This window comes from Vitis riparia, chromosome 18 (genome assembly GCF_004353265.1).
Source record: "Vitis riparia cultivar Riparia Gloire de Montpellier isolate 1030 chromosome 18, EGFV_Vit.rip_1.0, whole genome shotgun sequence".
Lineage (NCBI taxonomy): Eukaryota > Viridiplantae > Streptophyta > Magnoliopsida > Vitales > Vitaceae > Vitis > Vitis riparia.
This window is the reverse complement of record NC_048448.1, coordinates 1868256-1886992: the sequence shown is the minus strand read 5'-3', so window position 1 is coordinate 1886992 and position 18737 is coordinate 1868256. Positions and strand designations below refer to the sequence as shown.

At 35.8% G+C, this 18737-nt stretch overlaps 2 protein-coding genes across 4 annotated transcripts in view; both read left to right on the top strand.

The window, feature by feature from the left end:
* Positions 1–18737, top strand: part of LOC117906993 — a 44857-nt gene that overhangs the window by 8616 nt on the left and 17504 nt on the right.
* The window catches only part of LOC117906864 (twinkle homolog protein, chloroplastic/mitochondrial-like), a 32270-nt gene that overhangs the window by 1241 nt on the left and 12292 nt on the right, over positions 1–18737 (top strand). For 2 of the 3 annotated variants that reach the window (XR_004649913.1, XM_034820113.1), the window contains exons 3-14: positions 525–580; positions 680–737; positions 850–960; positions 1948–2031; positions 7664–7744; positions 8227–8292; positions 8372–8488; positions 10659–10706; positions 10792–10877; positions 10955–11015; positions 11658–11840; positions 12911–13042. Coding sequence is in view for 2 of the 3 variants with exons in the window: in XM_034820113.1 (XP_034676004.1) it covers positions 525–580; positions 680–737; positions 850–960; positions 1948–2031; positions 7664–7744; positions 8227–8292; positions 8372–8488; positions 10659–10706; positions 10792–10877; positions 10955–11015; positions 11658–11840; positions 12911–13042 (1083 nt within the window). In the remaining variant the exon portion in view is untranslated. The remainder of the gene's footprint in view (positions 1–524; positions 581–679; positions 738–849; positions 961–1947; positions 2032–7663; positions 7745–8226; positions 8293–8371; positions 8489–10658; positions 10707–10791; positions 10878–10954; positions 11016–11657; positions 11841–12910; positions 13043–18737) is intronic. The other variant, XM_034820115.1, reaches the window with a different exon arrangement.

Sequence of the window (18737 nt, the reverse complement as noted above, 5' to 3'; positions counted from 1 at the left end):
AAGAGAGCTTTGTAGTTGGAGAATAGGGGTTGAATAGTTGTCCCCTTTACTGCTTTGTCTTAAGGGTCAGCAGTTTGATTCATACTGAAGGGAGAAGAGATAGAAAAAAGAAGGGATCCAATTTCAAACAAAGATTAGCGAGTAGCACTTGAGGCTTGGCTTAAGTAAGTGGTAAGGGTTTGGGTTGGGGTTCTGACAGGTTCCCAAGTTTGAGGCCCATTGCAAAAAAAGGTTTACTTGTAAAAATGATGAGTGAGCAGATAGATCACCTATATAGATAAAAATGATCAAACATCTAAAGAATGCTTCTTACAAGTTGCAACAAACCTTTTGTATGTTGGGAGGATTCCATTTAGTAGTGGATACGTGTGAATTCATTTGTCTTTTAGCTTCTTATTTGCAAATTCATTTTTGGAGAGTTTTTTTTTTCTTTTTTTTTTTAATTTAATTTTTTGATTCTTTTATTTATTTATTTTTATTTTCAATGTAAAATATGTATTTATATGTTGTTCTTGGCACCTTAGTGTAAAGGTGGTTATTCAATGGAGAAAAGCTTATCTCTTACCATCACTTTAGATGGGTATGCTACTTTTTTTTTTCCTTTGAAATTTTAAATTTTCTTTTGTTTTTCAATAGTTCTCCAACCATATCTAATTATGGACATTTTTGAGTACTATAGGAATTGTGCTGTATGGACATGTCATCGAGGAAAATGTGGGTGGAGAGGTGACACACGGGTAAGATAGTTCTATCACACAAGTTTGATATAAAATTATTTTTTGCTATAAAATTTTGGATTCATTATTGGTTGTGAGATCCCCTTGCCTAATGTTTTCCATTTGGTTGCAGGCCTTTGTAAATGGTAGATCATCATATGGAAGGTTGAACCAAATTACCAAAATTAAGCCCAAAAGAGAAATCACAGAAAAGAGTCTGGGTTTAGAACCACTATGTAGGGAGGTCCGCCTTTTCACTTGTCTTGTTGCCAATTATCTTGATTGGATGGTTTAACCAATTTGGTCTTTTAAGAGTGTTTTTATCACACAATCATATTTGTTAAAAACTTATGATACACAATACAATACAGTTTTTATGGAAATTGATATGTATCACAATCTGTATTTTATTTTAAAGCATATCTTACGATACATATACGATACACGATACAATATATGATATTATGATACAATGATACTCACATCCTAAACCATTTTTTATATTTAAAAAAAAATCAAATTATTATTATTTTTTTTGTTAAAAGAATTTATTATGTTGATCATTTTAAAAAATAGTAAAAGATTAAAAATTGATCAAAAAAAAAAAGAAATGGTAAAATAATCTTACATGAAAAACTGAATTCTTGTTGTTAAATGCTTTATTAGAAGTCAAGTAAGTTTATCTTTATAATGAATATTGGAAAATTTTCATTTGAATGTTGAGAATAAAAATAATGGTGATTACAAAATAAATTTTTTTACTTAATATATTAGTTTTTTTTTTTTTAATTTCTTCTTTAGTGGAAAAGGAATGATGATGAACCTAAAAAGCTAGAAATTTGAAGATGACACATAAAGGCATATATATATATATATATATAATAACACAATAAGTGCATATGCTTAATTAAAATTTAGGATTAAAAATCATAGCTGAAAATTGAAAAGTTTATTTTTGAGGATTATGTGATGAATTTATATTTATTTTCCTTTTTGATTTTTGTCAAATTTTTAGTTGTTACTAATTAGAAAGCTAATCCTCCCCCCTAAAGGGCATGGAACCTTGTTTTATTTTCTTACTATTATTTCAAGTTTGAGTACTAGTTTTTATTTATTTATTTATTTATTTTTATTTTTAACTATGATGGTCTTGTTCAACAACATTTTTAGTAAATTTATTTTGTTTGCCTTACGCAAAATACTTAATATTACCTAATTGGCATTGTTTCAGCTAATTGCATATTTTGGAGAGCGAATGATATCAGAAAAAACATTGGCAAGAAATTTTGTCATGCAGAAAACATATGGCGATGAGGTGCACATTGACACTCGGTTTAAGAAAAATATTGTCACCTTCATTTATCTTTAATGATTTATTATGGGACTCATTGTATATATGAATTCTCTTTTTCAATGACATTGATCAGGATGAATTGACTTTAAGAGTTTTCTGGTCCCACATTTGCTATAAAAGGTGTGCTGTGATGAAAAAACTATTTAATAGAGCTCATTTATGATATCTTTTATCCTCTAACTTTAGTTAGTTTTGTTGATTAGTTGGACTCTTGTTGAGGTTGTTTTAACCCCTTTTGTTTGGTTGTTCTTTTTCCTTTTTATGCCGTTTTGGCGGTGGGTGTACAAGTATTTGACACAAAATATGGGATGAAAAATAATAAGTTCTATCTATTAGAAGATTACAAGAAAAGAAATAGGAAACAAGAGACATAATAGGAAACTAACTTATTCCTAAACTAATTTATTCCTAAATCATAAAACTATCTATTTACAGAAATAGGAAACTAATAAAACTATCTATTTACAGAAATAGGAAGCTAATATAATAGGAAAATAATTCTCCTATTCTATTTACAGCTCAACACTCCCCCTTAAGCTGAGGAATAGATGTTTTCCATTCCCAGCTTGAATACAAGATCGTAAAACATTAAACTGTTCAACCCTTTTGTTAGGATATCAGCTAATTGATGTTCTGATGGAGCATAGGACATACACACTACCCCTTCCTCCAATTTTTCTTTGATGAAATGCCTATCAATCTCAATATATTTTGTCTTATCGTGTTGTATAAGGTTATGAGCAATATTGATAGCTGACTTGTTGTCACAATAGAGCTTCATAGGACCATCCCACTTGATTTTCAAATCATCTAGAATAATCTTCAACCAAAGTAGTTCACACAACCCTTGAGCAATGACCCTAAACTCTGATTCTGCAGACGACCTTGCTACCACATTCTGCTTTTTACTTTTCCATATTACCAGATTACCTCTAAGAAAAGTACAATACCCTATAGTTGATCTTCGATCCACTAGGGAACCTACATAGTAAGCGTCGGTGTATGCTTCTAGAGCAAGAGTATTCTTCTTCTTGAACAAAATTCCTTTCCCGGTGATGCGAACCTCAATCAACATGCTTTGAGACCCAACAAACAGTATTGGAATAATTGCCCAAGAAAGCTAAAATACGGATTTTTGATAAAACCCTGACCCAACGTTTATAAGTGAAACGCGAACCAAAAGTATAAGTAACAGACCTTGACCCAATGATTACAATAGAATCACGAACCGAAGGTATAAAGTTGAACGCCACAAGGAAGAATCCCTGATAAGTTCACAGTTCTTGAAGAACCAAAAGAAGAGCAAAGCCTCACATTTTCTAATTGTTTTATTCCAAAAAAATTATCCCCTATTACAATGAGTGCGTGCTATTTATATGTCATGAAAAAAACTTACTAAATATTAAAACCCTAAACTAAAAAAGGTACTAAATATTAAAACCCTAAATAAAAGTTGATTTGGTTTGAAATTAGCAGATCTAAAATAGGAAAATAGCTAAAAAACGTACTAAATATTAAAACCCTAAATAAAGGTTGATTTGGTCTGAATTTAGAAGCTCTAGAATAGGAAATAACTGATATGAATCTGGAAAGTCAATCAGTCATTAATTAACGCCATAAATCACGCCCAATCAAGTCAGATTAGCCCTCAATAGCTTAGATTAAATTTATTACACCTTCATCTTCCTTTGGGCCAAACTTGGAATGTCCCGCGTTAGAATCAACCCAAATCTCTTGAATTAGCCCATTAAGTGCTTCTTTGATCTTCTTGGATCTTGCTTTAGTAATAGGCCCAACTGGAACATGCAATGGATCCTTGAATGCTTGTTGATTCTCATCACCCGGGGTTGCCTTTCAAGTAATGCAGCACCCTGTAAGTAGCTTGAAGATGAGGTTCTCTTGGATCATGCATGAATTGATTGATCACGCTCACCAACTAGGCGATGTCTGGCCGAGTGTGAGCAAGGTAGATGAACCTACCAACCAGCCTCTGGTACATTCTTTTATCCACCACTAGTTCTTCTTTAGCTTATCCCAACTTGTGGTTTGGATCCATTGGGGTAGAGACTGGTTTACACCCAATCTTCCCTGTTTTTGCCAATAAACCAGTCATATACTTTTGTTGAGAGATGAAGATCCCTTGTGTGGAATATGCCACCTCAATACCGATGAAGTACTTCAGTTTCCCTAGTTCCTTTATCTCAAACTCTGTTGCTAATCTCTGCTTTACTTCATGCTTTTCGCTCTCATCATTTCCAGTCACTATGATGTCATCAACATAGATTAGAAGAGTAGTTACTCCCTTTGTAGGCGAGTGCTTAATGAAGAGAGTGTGGTCACCTTGGCTTTGTTTGTACCCAGACTCTTTCATGACTTTTGCACATCTCCCAAACCAAGCCTTAGGAGATTGTTTTAGCCCATAAAGGGCCTTTTTCAGCTTGCACACCTTGTTATCCGTGTTTCCCTCAAATCTCGGTGGGATGTTCATGTAAATCTCTTCATCTAAATCACCATGAAGAAATGCATTCTTAACATCATACTGTAGGAGTTGCCAATTGTAGTGGGCAGCCAGTGACAGTAGGATTCTTACAGTATTCATTTTTGCAACTGGAGCAAAAGTCTCCTGATAATCAACTCCATAAGTTTGAGTGTACCCTTTGGCTACCAATCTTGCGTTATGTCTCTCAAGAGATCCATCAGGCTTATATTTCAGTGTGAAAATCCACTTGCAATCAACAATGTTTTTTCCTTTCGGTATTTCAACAATCTCTCATGTTTTATTTTTTTCTAATGCACTCATCTCCTCTCTCATAGCATCCTTCCATTCCCTTTTTGTCAATACCTCAGAAATAGTGTTAGGGATGATAATGGTGTTTAGACTCACAATAAAATTTTTGTAGGCTGGTGATAGGTGCTTAAGAGACACATAGTGTGATAGTGGATAGAGTAACTAAGGAAAACACATTTCATGGCTCAGTGGTTTAGCTTGTCTCTATGTTGGCTGTGGACATGAACAAATGTAGTGCACCCAAATACCCTAGGAGTGAGCCCATTTAAGGTTCTGAAGTATGGATAGAAACTCTTAAGCATCTCTACGGGGTTTTTGTTGTCTAACACTCGTGAGAGAATTCTATTTATCATGTATGTGGCAGTAAGAACAGCTTCCCCCCAATAGGACTTAGGAACATTCCCTTGAAAGAGTAAGGCTCGGGTTGTGTTTGAGTTAATGCCCATTTTTCCTCTCGGCTACCCCATTTTGTTGGGATGTGTTAACACATGATGAGTCATGGAGAATGCCCTGTGATTGAAAATAGGGTGACAAAATCTGGTTGAAGTAATCTCTAGCATTGTTTGTCCTAAAGCTTTTTATTTTAACCCCAAATTGGTTTTGAACCATTGAGTGGAAATTAGGTATAACAATGCTAACATCAGATTTTTGTTTAAGAAGAAAGATCCATGTAACCCGAGTGCAGTCATCAATTAAGGATACAAACCAACGAGCCCCAGAAACAATAGGTATAGTCGAAGGATCCCATATGTCACTATGAATCAAATGAAAAGGATGAGAACTTTTATTGCTAATAGGAAAAGATACACGAGTATGTTTTGCCAATTCACAAGTTTCTCAATGAAACTCAGAAATATCTAATCTTTGGAACAAATGAGGAAACATGATCTTTAAAACCTTAAAAGATGTAGGTGGTACAACCAAATGGTATCTTTATTTGAGGAACTGAGAAAAGACAACGACAAATTATTACTAGTTTTCTGAGATGATTCAAGGTGGTAAAGACCGCTCCTTTCGTTAGCAAGTCCAATCCTCCTCCTTGAGCCTTGTTCCTGAAAAACACAATAAGAAGGGAAAAAAATAGCATAACATTTAAGATCATGGGTTAGCTTTTGAATGGAAACAAGGTTGGCCGACAATTTTGGTACATGGAGGACATTTTTAAGAATAAGGGTAGGTGTGATGTATATGTCTCCGAAACCTGCAACGGTAGCTAAAGAGCCATTGGCCACTGCAATTTTCTTGTTACTTGGGCTTGGGGTATAGGTATGGAAAAATTGAGATTTGGAGGTCATATGGTATGTGGCACCGGAGTCTATTATCCAAGAGTCATCATAAACCCTGTGTGAGGCATTTATGCAAAAAGAGAGTGAAGGTGTACCTGAAAGAACCAAAGAACAAGTTCTAATAAGTTTGTCAAGGGATCCCAATAAGCTTCTCAGCTTCTCCATTTCTTTACTATTGAACAAGTTCCAGTAGGTTTGTAAAGAACACGTGAATAATAAAAAAAAATCCAGCAATGAAGGCCAGAAAAATGGCAATGAAGGCCAGAATGATGCCCAGGTCTTAAAAACCTACAGCTCTAATACCATGACATGAAATATGGGATGGAAAATAATAAGTTCTATCTATTAGATTGACTATACACACAGTTTATATAGGAGATTACAAGAGAAGAAATAAGAAACAAGAAACATAATAGGAAACTAACTTATTCCTAAATCATAAAATTATCTATTTACAGAAATAGAAAACTAATAAAACTATCTATTTACAAAAATAGGAAACTAACATTTTAGAAAAATAATTCTCCTATTCTATTTACAGCTCAACGGTATTGTATACCTTGAGTCACTCTTTTGGCGCCTCTTCTTAATATATTTTCTTCTTTATCTATAAAAAAAAATAAATTATGATACCTTTATGCCAAAAGTTAATTCTATGGCCAATGAGCTACTTTGTTTTTGATGAATTTTTTCTTGGCATATAGAGGCACATTAAAGAGTGCCTAACAAAAACGGGGTTCCACCCATGTGTTAAAGGAAAATACATAGTACCACGAAAAGAGTAGAAAATGAAAACAAGAAATGGAAATTAACACAAGCTTTGATGATCTAAAAAGTCCAACAAAGGAACTCTTGTTGATTCCCATGGGAACCTTTGTCCACTCCAAAAGGGACATTTGGAAGAACTCCGTCAAGCTTTAATCTGCGTGCTCCTCCTCTTTAAAAACTTGGCCAGCCCATTCTCTCAAATACACTGGAGCAAGGAGAGAGACGCCATTTTCCTTACCTCCCTCTTCCTTTTTCTTTGTTTTTTGAGTTTTGATGTTTAGGAAAAGGTTTAGTATAGATTCATAAATCAAGGGATTGAGATAAGGCAACTGTTTTTTTTTTTTCTATATGCAATTTACCTATAAATATGACAAATGATCGGTCCTTAGCATTGTACTAATTGGATTTGGATTAGCAAATTCTGGTGAGGCTGATATAAAGGCCAGGAGTGTCAGCTATGATCTCTTTTCATAAATTCTAATGGTACAAAGTGAATCTAAATGGCTCAAAAGTTTTCCTTAGTTATTGTGTTGCCAAAGAGGGACAAGATGAAAGATTTTCTGCCTCATTTTGGACTGAGTGGCTTTTCTGTTCTTCTCAATCAGGGTAACTAAGAAAAGAGGGATCATAATACCGCAAGGCAACATAACAAACATTAGTTTCCTTCCTGCGGTTAACATTTTATTCTAGTTGCTTTTGTCTAAATGTGATCATTATTACTATATCTGACTGTTTCTGATTTTCTTGACAGTTTATCATTGCATTTACTTATCAAAGAAATGGGGTGTTTGTGAGTTGCAAATATCGGGATGTTAACAAGAACTTTTGGCAGGTATTTTTTGATTCGTTTGGATATCTACTTCAAGTAACTGACAAACAGTGGTGAACAAAATGGAATGATATCTAATTTAGCTGCCTTTTAAACCTGTGGAAGGGATCTCCATTGTCTGAATCTCATGTGTCATATTGCCAGATCTTATTTGCCAAATTGAAGTAGTTGGTTTTGGTTTCCTGTCATTTTTTAGTATTTCCCTTTTTCCATTTTTCTTGATGAGGAGGTCTTCTTGTTGCATTTCTTCTTTTCATTTGTCTCCATCGTTTACCAACTAAAAACAAAAACCTGTATAGGGGATTTCATTTGAATTATGAAGCCTGATATTGGAAATGGCCTTTCCTATTTGTTAATAACTTTAGTTGCATAATTCCTCTAATGCTATGATCATAACATTTCTTTCTGCTTTGAGGGTTAATATTATAACGAATTTTGATGTTAGTCCAATTTTGATCTCTTTATTTTTTGCTGTTGGTCTGCAGGAAGAGGATACTGAAAAAATATTCTATGGTGTGGATGATATAAAAGCAGAAAGTGATATAATCATTGTAAATAATGTTCTCTCTACTTGCTATGGGCAGTTATTTGAAAAATATTTCACCTGATTATTTTAGTGTTTGATTATAGGTTGAGGGTGAAATAGACAAACTTTCAATGGAAGAAGCTGGATTCTACAATTGTGTGAGTGTCCCTGATGGAGCGCCTGCATCAGTTTCTACGAAAGTGTTCAAATCTGATGAAAAGGTTTGTGTGTTTGTCTTTGGGTTGATTTTTTTAATATGTTGATGTATCCTTTCACCCAGTGTTGATAACCAATTTTTTTTAGCGAAATATCTCTAACACAATCTGATTTTGTAACCCCTACCTATATACAAGAAACAAGCCTTCATGAAATATCCCTTCTCCTTGAGTTAGGAAGCAAACTCACTCCCATTCAAAGAATTCGAACAACTCCTTAATCATTGTGGCCTAAAGAGAAGAGAAGAGAAGAATAGGAACTGACTTTGTCCACTAGTTCTTCAGTGGAGCTCTGTATTGTAAGAAATTTTGACATTGCTCTCAATAAAAATTGTCCATCAGATGGTTTGTGATGTTCAATGCCAAAGGACTCTTCTCATGCATCCTTGCTAGAAAGAAGATGATGCTCTGAATCAAGGAGTATGGGTTTATTGGTTATCCAGTGGGTCTTTTATTTTTTACTTTTTATATTTTTTTATATAAGATTATTGACAGATATATAATATGATATGAAATGTGATAAAGAAAGATATATGATACATGATCTTATATGTTATGTGATACCAAAAACTAGGAAGACAGTATGCACACATTTCACTAGTTGACACTTGACAGAAATGGTGGCAGCTACTATTTTGAAACTTTGGATCAATTTTCTTTGGTAGGATCATGGGTAACACAGCAGAGATGATTTAGGTAGACATGAGACTTGTGCAAACCTAAGCTAGCATGAAAGGAGAGTAGGTCTACACATTTTTTTTTTTGATAGGTAAATGAGCAAATATATTAAAAGTGCAAAGAGAGTAGGCCTACACATGGTTCTTTGAAAATAGGGCCCTAGTCTGTAAGTGACTTTAGAGATAACTAAAGCAGTGAAGTTCTTCTATGGTTTGTTATAGAAGTAAGTATGGGTTGCAGAACAATGGTTAATACCCCCTTGGCTGCCATACCTTTTTATCCAAATCCTTGGAAAACCCCTCAGATATCTCTAGTATGCTGGTCATAACCTCTCAGGCCTTTAACTGTAAGAGTGCTATGGTGGCATGCTCTTATTCTGATGGGCGATTTGGCTGGAAAGAATGCCAAGATCTTTGAGGATCAAAGGGACCTATGATAGATAATGCAAAATATTGTTATCTTCTTGACCAGTTGGTTATTGCTTCTATTATTTGAAAGCTGCTTCCATGGGTAGGAATATAGAGGAAATTATTTGTCCAGGAGTCCTCCTTTTGGTGGTATTAAGCTAAGTTTTGATGGTTGTGCTTTTGGTAGCTTCAACTTGGTTGGGCATTAGGGGAGTTTGTTGCATGCACCATCCAGACTGTTGAAAATCAGGTAGTTGTTAAGGCTGAGCTGTTTTCACTCTTGGAAGATTGATTATGACATCCAATTGGGCATCTTGAGTTTCCTTGTGGAAAGAGATTCCTGAGCGTTTTTTTTCTTGGTATCATGGGATCAGAATCTCTTGGAAGTTTTGGTGACTGTTTTGAGGAGAATTCAGGCCCTTTTGAGGATTATTATTGCCCCTCCCATTCTAAGAAGGGAGGCTGATCTTTAGTAGTTTTTATTCGATGTATTTTTTTAGAGGGGTTGGGTGTTTGGTTTGGATCTCTAGTAGTTCTATGTAGTGATAATTTCCTGGTTCTTCCTTCTTTTTCTTTCTCTAGCTTCAACTTATACAGGAAAGATACCCCATCCTTCTTTGTAATCCCTGGCCTTTTTACGGTATTTTTCCCTTATCCAAAATATTGAAAAAATGAAAAAAGAATATGCATGTTCTCTTAGCTACTTGGTTGTCATCAATTGATTTCAACTCGAGTCTTGGAGTTGTTATCACTACTGCAATATCAACTGTACAGTATTACTATAAATTTTGGGATTCACTTCTCTTTGCATGAATATATCTATAGATTGCATGATGATACCAATTCTAGGCATCCTCTATCATGCTTTCATAATTTTCTTTTGGCTAAGATTTTCTGTTTGTCCAGTCTCTTAGTTTTATAATTATAAGGCATGTGGCTCAGTTTTTCTTTTGTAGTTGGGGTTGCTCTATTCACACATCAGTTTTTGCCCCTTTGTTCCCTGATAAATGCGAAGGGTGTTAATGCTTTTAATATACCTTTTGTATAGAGAATTGGATCTGATTCCCCTTCCATATGTTTTGTAAAGCTAGGACACAAAATATCAGTATCTATGGAACTGCAAGGAGTATCTGGAGAAGGTTGGTAAAAGGAGGTTCATGGCTTTCAGTTACAATGAATTAATGCAGAAATGATAGATCTTTTATTTATTTTTTAATATTATAGGCATCTCGCATTATACTTGCAACTGATGGGGATTCACCTGGTCTTGCCTTAGCTGAAGAACTTGCACGCCGCCTTGGAAGAGAAAGGTTTACATGATTGTGTGATGATATTGTTTACTTTGTTGAAAAAGTTCTGATAACTCCTCATTTTTGTGGGATGGCAGATGTTGGCGAGTAAAATGGCCTAAGAAAAATGAAGTTGATCATTTCAAAGATGCGAATGAGGTTTGATATAAATGTCTGCAGACATAATAATGCAATATTTGTTTAATGTTAAAATTTTAGTTTTATTTATAAGAAAATTTTAGGGTGCTTTGACTAGATTATTTAGTAATAATTTTTTCTTTTCTAGAGGTTTCCCTTCGATATAATACTTTTTGTTATTAATAATTTGATTGAGTTCATTCATGGGGTGAAAATCATCAAAGTTTCTCCATCAAATATTGAGAATGTCTTGCTGCATGTTGTAGCATATGTATCAATATGAAGTTGATGGACTTTTCATGTGTTTTCCCTAGTGTGTCCAGTTGTCCCTCCATCATATGTATTATCTTTTGATAATTTCCCCAACTTCATCTGATACCCATTAGCTGTGTTATGTTTATTCTAAGAAATGATAGAGAGTGAAAATGACATTAATTGAGTGGATATATAATAAATGTGATGCAGTAACTGTTGTCTATGCATCTTGCTGTCTGTGATGCATGGTGTGCACTTTAGCTGGCATTCATGCTTGTGATAAACATTTGATTCCCAGGTTCTAACACAAAATATTTGTTCTGGGAATCATTGCATTTTTTTTGGTATAGGTCTCTCCTGCAAATATCAAAGTTGTAACACTGTTTATTTGTTAAATTATGTTCTCAGGTGCTTATGTATTTAGGACCTGATGTTCTGAAAGAAGTAATTGAGAATGCTGAGTTATATCCTATTCAAGGATTGTTCAACTTTAGCCATTACTTTGATGAGATTGATGCATATTATCATCAAGCTCTTGGTTTTGAGCTTGGTGTTGCAACTGGATGGAGGGGTCTGAATGGATTATACAATGTAAGCACAAATTTTCATTTATGTCTCGATTGCTTTTTAAATTTTGTTTTCAACCTTCCTTTGGCTTTGTCATTACTTCTGAAGAATACATTAAATTTAAGTGCACCTTGAAGTATTGAGTGGTTTGAGAAGAATAGTCAAATGTAAAGTTGGATACATCTGATAAGGATGCTCTGAACTTAAGTCTGACAGATATATTTTGTTAAATCTTAGGCTCAATTTAGTGTTATGATCTATTTGTATTTGAGGAGTTAGTAGTTTGAATCTTCTTTGGATCCATTTGATGAGAGGGTATAATTTTCCTTTTGAATTAAAAAATTGCATTTTGATTCTTATGTTTTATGTGTGAATTCTTCAGGGAAGATGGTGGATAATATCATCTGAAAGTATTGAACTGCATATCTCAAGCTATAAAGGGATCTGGAAATATTTTATTCTTAACATTGAACCCTACCTAGTAATTGAAAACCATTTATTCTTGATGTTGAAGCCTACTCAGTAGCTGAACCTGAGAAAGGGTTAGTTCCATATGCTTGTTCACTGCCTTTATCGATCATCCATCCCGTGACTGGAAGATTAGTTTAATATATCTGGATAAAAGTCTAAAGAAGTAATTTTTTTAATAAATCATTTGATGCCTGGAAGCAGAATACAAACTAGCGGCCCTCATCCCAAATTTCAAAAGGTTCTAGATTGTCTGATAAGAGACTTTCAACTATGACTCCTGCATGAACTGATGCTGAATACTTATGAGCCAGTTGATAGCAGGGAAAAAAAATCTGGCACATGCCTTACCATGACTGATTGGTTGTCAGGAAAATCTATGCTAGTAGTTGTGTAGGTTAAGCTCATGCAATAAAAGAACAATTATTCACAAACTTATGCATCCAAAACTATATTAACACGTGTGTTGATGTCCCCAGTTATTTTGTAAGTGGAAGCTTTTTATATTTTAAATTTTAGTTTTGTGATCATAGCATGCAACACTCTTTGGGTAACATAAACATGTATGAGTAACTAGTTTTAGAGGTAGAATCCACTCTTTTTATTGAACTTTTTATTTTTATCAGGTTGTGCCGGGAGAGTTGACTATAGTGACTGGGGTCCCCAATTCAGGCAAGAGTGAGTGGATTGATGCTCTCTTATGTAATATTAATAGAAGTGTTGGTTGGAGATTCGCACTTTGCTCTATGGAGAACAAGGTAGTTTATGATTGACTAAAATTTGTACTTATCTTGTTTCTATTTGAACTATAGTTATAATCTTAGATATTTGCTGCAAAATGTGGGCCCTTATATTAGAGATGAGTTTTGGAAACAAATGATATTATCTTAAATTGAATATATAAAAATATCATTTCATAAATGTATCACTATGTTTGTTCTTATATGTGTTTGGTAGCCTATTTAGATACTGTATTCCCTCTTCATGGGATTTATATGGAATCAGCAAGTACACCTGTTAAACAGGCTGCTCAACCTATTGGCATTTGGAAAAGATGCAATTGTCATAGGATTATAGATGCAGAGGTTATTGCTTAATCTTGGCAAATAAAGGTTGCATCCTTTTTAGACACTAGCAACCTCTGGATCAAAGGTGATTCAGTGATTCTTCTCTCTCTTTGGTTTCCTAGAGTAATGGAGGTCAATGATCAACTTTTCCAGAGGATTGGGATTCTTTTGTTTGGAAGTTGAAGTTTGCATACCAAGTAGTGGATAACAAGAAGAAAGAGATGCTTGTTTGTCTGAGGAGTTTGTCAGGGTTGCCTTCACCCTCAAGTTTAATGCTTCTGTATGGGATGTGTTTTTCACTTGGTTTGGTTTTCATTATTATTTTTTTTATTTTATCATTTCTGTATTTGTGTTTTTTTTTTTTTAATTTTACTTTTGTTGACTTTATCCTTAGTTTGTTTTTCCTTCTTCTTCTTCTTTTTTTTTTTCCCTGAATAAATTGTTTCAGTTACATGTTATAAAAGTGGATTCTTGTTCTCCATGAATAGTCTTTCTTGTGCTCCCTTGTCCTTATCAATGACATCTTGAGAGAATATGCATGTTCAAGCATGTTTGAATGATATTCAATGTACTCTTTGCTCATTTTTAAGGTCTTTATTATGGTTATGTCTAGGATTGAGAGTGTTCAACATTGACTTCCCGCACTCCAGAGAGGGGGTAGGGAACAGAGATCACTTGATTGGTTGGAATTAGGTCACAAACTAAAGTGTGAAAGGGGTATGTGGTTTTGGATGGTGCTATGACTCTGAGGAATAGAACTCTTCTAGGTAAGTGGTTATGGAGATTCTCTAAGATGAGTGAATCATCGTGGCACAAGGTTATCCAAAGCATAAATGGTCTACAACCCCATAAATGGGACACAATTGTTTTGATTAGGTGGTTGAATGGGTGTCCTTGTAAAGTTTTTCCCTGGTGTTATCATGATTTCTCTTTTGTAGTTACTTTTCAGTTGGGGATGGTTCAAAATCTGTTTATGGGAAGATCTATGATGGGGGATCAATCTCTTTTTCTCCAATATCCTAGCATCTATCTTATTTCCAGTGTTAGAGACTAGAGATTTCTTATTTCCTTGTTTCATGACCCCTCTATTTTATCTCTGTTCTGGAAATCAGAACCTGAAATCAACGACGTCTCTTTGCTTCTGATATCTATGTTTCATGTTTATTTGTCATGTTCTTTCCTTAATGTGAAGGTTTAATTCATGACTTCATCGGGCCTATTCTTTTTTCTTCAGAATTTTCTTCCAAGTTTATTCTAAAGCAATTCCATGAATAATATCATTCCAGCCAATTTATTTGGAAGTCTAAAGCTCTCCCTATGGCTTGTGGCTGATAAAAAGGTTACTGTTAATGATATGTTGTCCTTTTCCTTTTTGGCCTTTATGCCTTGTATACATCCTACATACTTTCAGGTGTTCTTCTTTAGGCACTCTTTATACATTTGGTTTTACTTATCAAAAAAAAAATGTTGCCCTTTTCCTCAAGTACTGTTTACTATGCTTGTGCAGTCTGGGGCAGTGGACCATTGGGGGATTTTGTTGGAAAGGATTTGTCAAACGCTTAGTGGATTAGTGGATATCTTCAGCTATTTGTGGAATGTTATCCACTACCCCAGGTCCTTCTGGTTTTCTGCTTCTAAGGAATTTCTGGGTGCTTCTTTGGTTATGATGGATTGGGAAAGATCCATAGGCTTATAGCTCAGGGGGAGTGATGGGGCCTGCATAGAGTGGCAAGCCCTTCCTCTTGATTGCCCTAACTTGGTTGTGTTCCTTGGTAACCAGGGGCTTTGGGGGATTGTTGGTGTATTTAGAAACCATTGTGACACTCTGGTGTGAGGTGTTCTTCAAGCCAGTGGCTCTGAGGTTAGCCAAAAGGTAGAGATCATAACCTTGTGATCGAATGAGGTGAGGTCATTAAGACATAACATTCTTAATGCTCTTGTGGTGGAAGGAGTCTCTCAACGATTTTTAGATTATCCAACTAAGTTGTGTAGTTGGGCAAATGATGAGCAACTGATGTTAGAGGCCTTTCTTGAGGATTGCTGGCCTTCTAGAGATAATTTACTTGTTGATCCTATTGTGAGCCTGTGAACTTGCTATATATTTGTTGTCTTCCTGTTCTCTTGTACTCTCCTCTTGACTTCTGGTTTTGAAGGATAACTCTTCCTTACTCATAATTCTAGTACAAAATTTCTTTTTCTTTTTTTCATTGATTTAAATAAATCATTTTCTGTCAATAGTAGTGTGAAAAGAGAGAAAAGAGAGAATCCCTAATTATTGTTATTGAAAAACTATTAATAGTACACATTGGACTTGGGTATATATATACATGTTAGTGGGACCCACAATACAATAAGGAAAGAAAAGGAAAAGGAAAAGTAAATAACCTAAATAACTGTACACTATCTAACACTCCCCCTCAAGCTGGAGCATATATGTTATATGCACCAAGCTTGTTACAAATGTATTTAATTCTAGGACCTCTAAGAGATTTAGTAAAAATATCTGCTAGTTGATCATTTGAATTGACAAAACTAGTTGCCACACATCCTGATGCGATCTTTTCTCTAATGAAGTGACAGTCAACTTCAATGTGTTTGGTCCTTTCATGGAAGACTAGATTGAATGCAATATGCAAAGCGGCTTGGTTGTCACAGATGAGCTTCATCTGTTCATCCTTTCCAAATCTCAACTCCCAAAGAAGATGTTTCAGCCATATGAGTTCACATGTTGCCAGAGCCAGAACTCGATACTCGGCTTTAGCACTAGATCTGACCACTACATCTTGTTTCTTACTCTTCCAGGATATTAGGTTACCTCCAATAAAAACACAATACCCGGAAGTGGAACGTCTATCTGTGGGTGAGCCAGCTCAATCCTCTGTGTAACCAACAACCTGGGTATGACCTCTGTTCTCGTACAACACACCTTGGCTTAGTGTGCTTTTGATATATCGAAGAATGCGAATTACGACTTCCTAATGGCTATCACATGGTGACTGTATGAATTGACTAACAACACTTACAGGAAAAGAAATATCTGGACGATTAATGGTGAGGTAGTTCAGTTTAACTATAAGTCACCGATATCTCCCAGGATCTCCTAAAGGCTCCCCCTGTCCTAGTATAAGTTTGACATTTGGATCCATAGGAGTGTCTACCGGTTTACAGTCTAACATACCGGTTTCTTCCAAGATGTCTAAAGCATACTTCCTTTGGGAAAGAACCACACCGGAACTGGATTGAGCTATCTCAATCCCTAAGAAATACTTGAGTTTCCCCAAGTCTTTAGTCTGAAAGTGGGTAAAAAGGTGTTGCTTTAGTTTCTGAATACCATTCTGATCACTGCCTGTAATGATGATGTCGTCCACATAAACTACTAGATAAATACACTGCCCCGAAGAGTTATGATGATAGAAAACGGAATGGTCTGTTGTACTGTGGAACATGCCAAACTCCTGAACAACAGAACTAAAACGGTTAAACCATGCTCGAGGAGATTGTTTCAAGCCATATAGAGAATGGCTTAACCTGCACACTAAACTAGACTCCCCCTGAGCAACAAAACCAGGTGGTTGCTCCATATAAACTTCCTCAGCAAGATCCTCATGAAGCAAAACATTTTTAATATCTAACTGATAAAGAGGCCAAGAACGCATAGCAGCCATGGAGAGCAATAGACGAACAAAAGCTATCTTGGCAATAGGAGAAAAAGTGTCACCATAATCAGAACCATAAACCTAAGTATAGCCTTTAGCAACTAAGCGGGCCTTAAGGCGATCAACCTGACCATCAGGGTCAACCTTAATTGTGTAGACCCAACGATAACCAACTGTAGATATACTAGAGGGTAAAACAACAAGATCCCAAGTGCCATTGGAGTGTAAAGCAGCCATTTCATCTACCATTGCCTGTCGCCACCTTGGATGGGAAACTCAGGGGTGCTCTTGGGAAGAGAAACAGAAGATATAGCAGAAACAAATGTAGAATAGGGTGAAGATAATTGATGGTAACTCAAAAAATTGTAAATGGGATGAGGATTACGAGTAGATCGATTACCTTTCCGAAAAACAATGGGTAAGTCAGCAAAAGGAGGCAGAGTCGAGGCAGGAGAAGCCGAAGGGATAGGAAGTGAGTCAGCAGGTACTTTGGCCAAAGAAAGAGGAACAACGACACGATGACGGCGATGATAAACCTGAAGTGGGCGAGAAGGCACTGCATCAGGTGGGGAGATAATGGGAAGGGGTAAGATTTCAGAAACAGGAAGAGACTCAGAGGTGGAGAAGAACGGTGAGTCCTCAAAGAAAGTGACATCAACGGAGAGAAAGTAGCGATGAGTCTCAGAGGAATAACAACGACAACCCTTTTGAAGTCTGGAATATCCCAAGAAGATGCATTTTGTGGCTTTGGCAGAAAGTTTGTCCTGTCCAGGAGTGAGAATATGAACAAAGCAAGTACAACAAAAAACACGAGGAGGAAGGAAATAAAGTGGTTGGTCAGGGAAAAGAAGGGAACGAGGAATCTGATCGTGTAATACAGATGAGGGCATACGATTAATCAAATAACATGTTGTAAGAACATCGTCCCCCCAAAAACGAAAAGGAACATTACTATGGAGAAAGAGAGTACGAGCTGTCTCAACAAGATGTCGATTCTTACGTTCAGCTACCCCATTTTGTTGAGGAGTATGAGCACAAGAAGACTGATGAAGGATCCCATGTTGGGATATAAATGAAGTAAATGGTGCAGAAAAATATTCCCTGGCATTGTCACTGCGCAACACACGAATAGAAATATTGAACTGGGTTTGGATATCAGCATAAAATTTCTGGAAAATAGAGAATAACTTAGCTCGATTTTTCATTAAAAATAACCAAGTACATCGAAAATAGTCATCAATGAAAGTGACAAAATACTGAAATCCTAAAGTAGACACAGTCTGACAAGGACCCCAAACATCAGTGTGGACAAGTTCAAAAGGAGACTTTGCCCGATTATTCAAACGCTTTGGGAACGAAACACGAGTATGTTTCCCAAGCTGACAGGACTCACACACAAGCGACGACAAAGATGAAAAACGAGGGACCATTTTCTAGAACTTGGATAGATTAGGATGGCCCAGGCGACTGTGGATGAAGAGGGGAACATCAGTGGAAATGCAAACTGCAGGAGTTGAAGGCGAGGTGAGGTGATAGAGGCCTTGAGACTCACGTTCTATGCCAATCGTCTTCCCCGTACTCCGGTCCTGCAAGGTCACAAATTTATCAGAGAAAGTGATAGAACAGTTAAGAGTGCGAGTTATTTTGCTGATAGAAATAAGATTAAAAGGACACTCAGGGGCATTAAGGATAGAATGGAGAGGTAGGGACGGGAGATGATGAGCTAAACC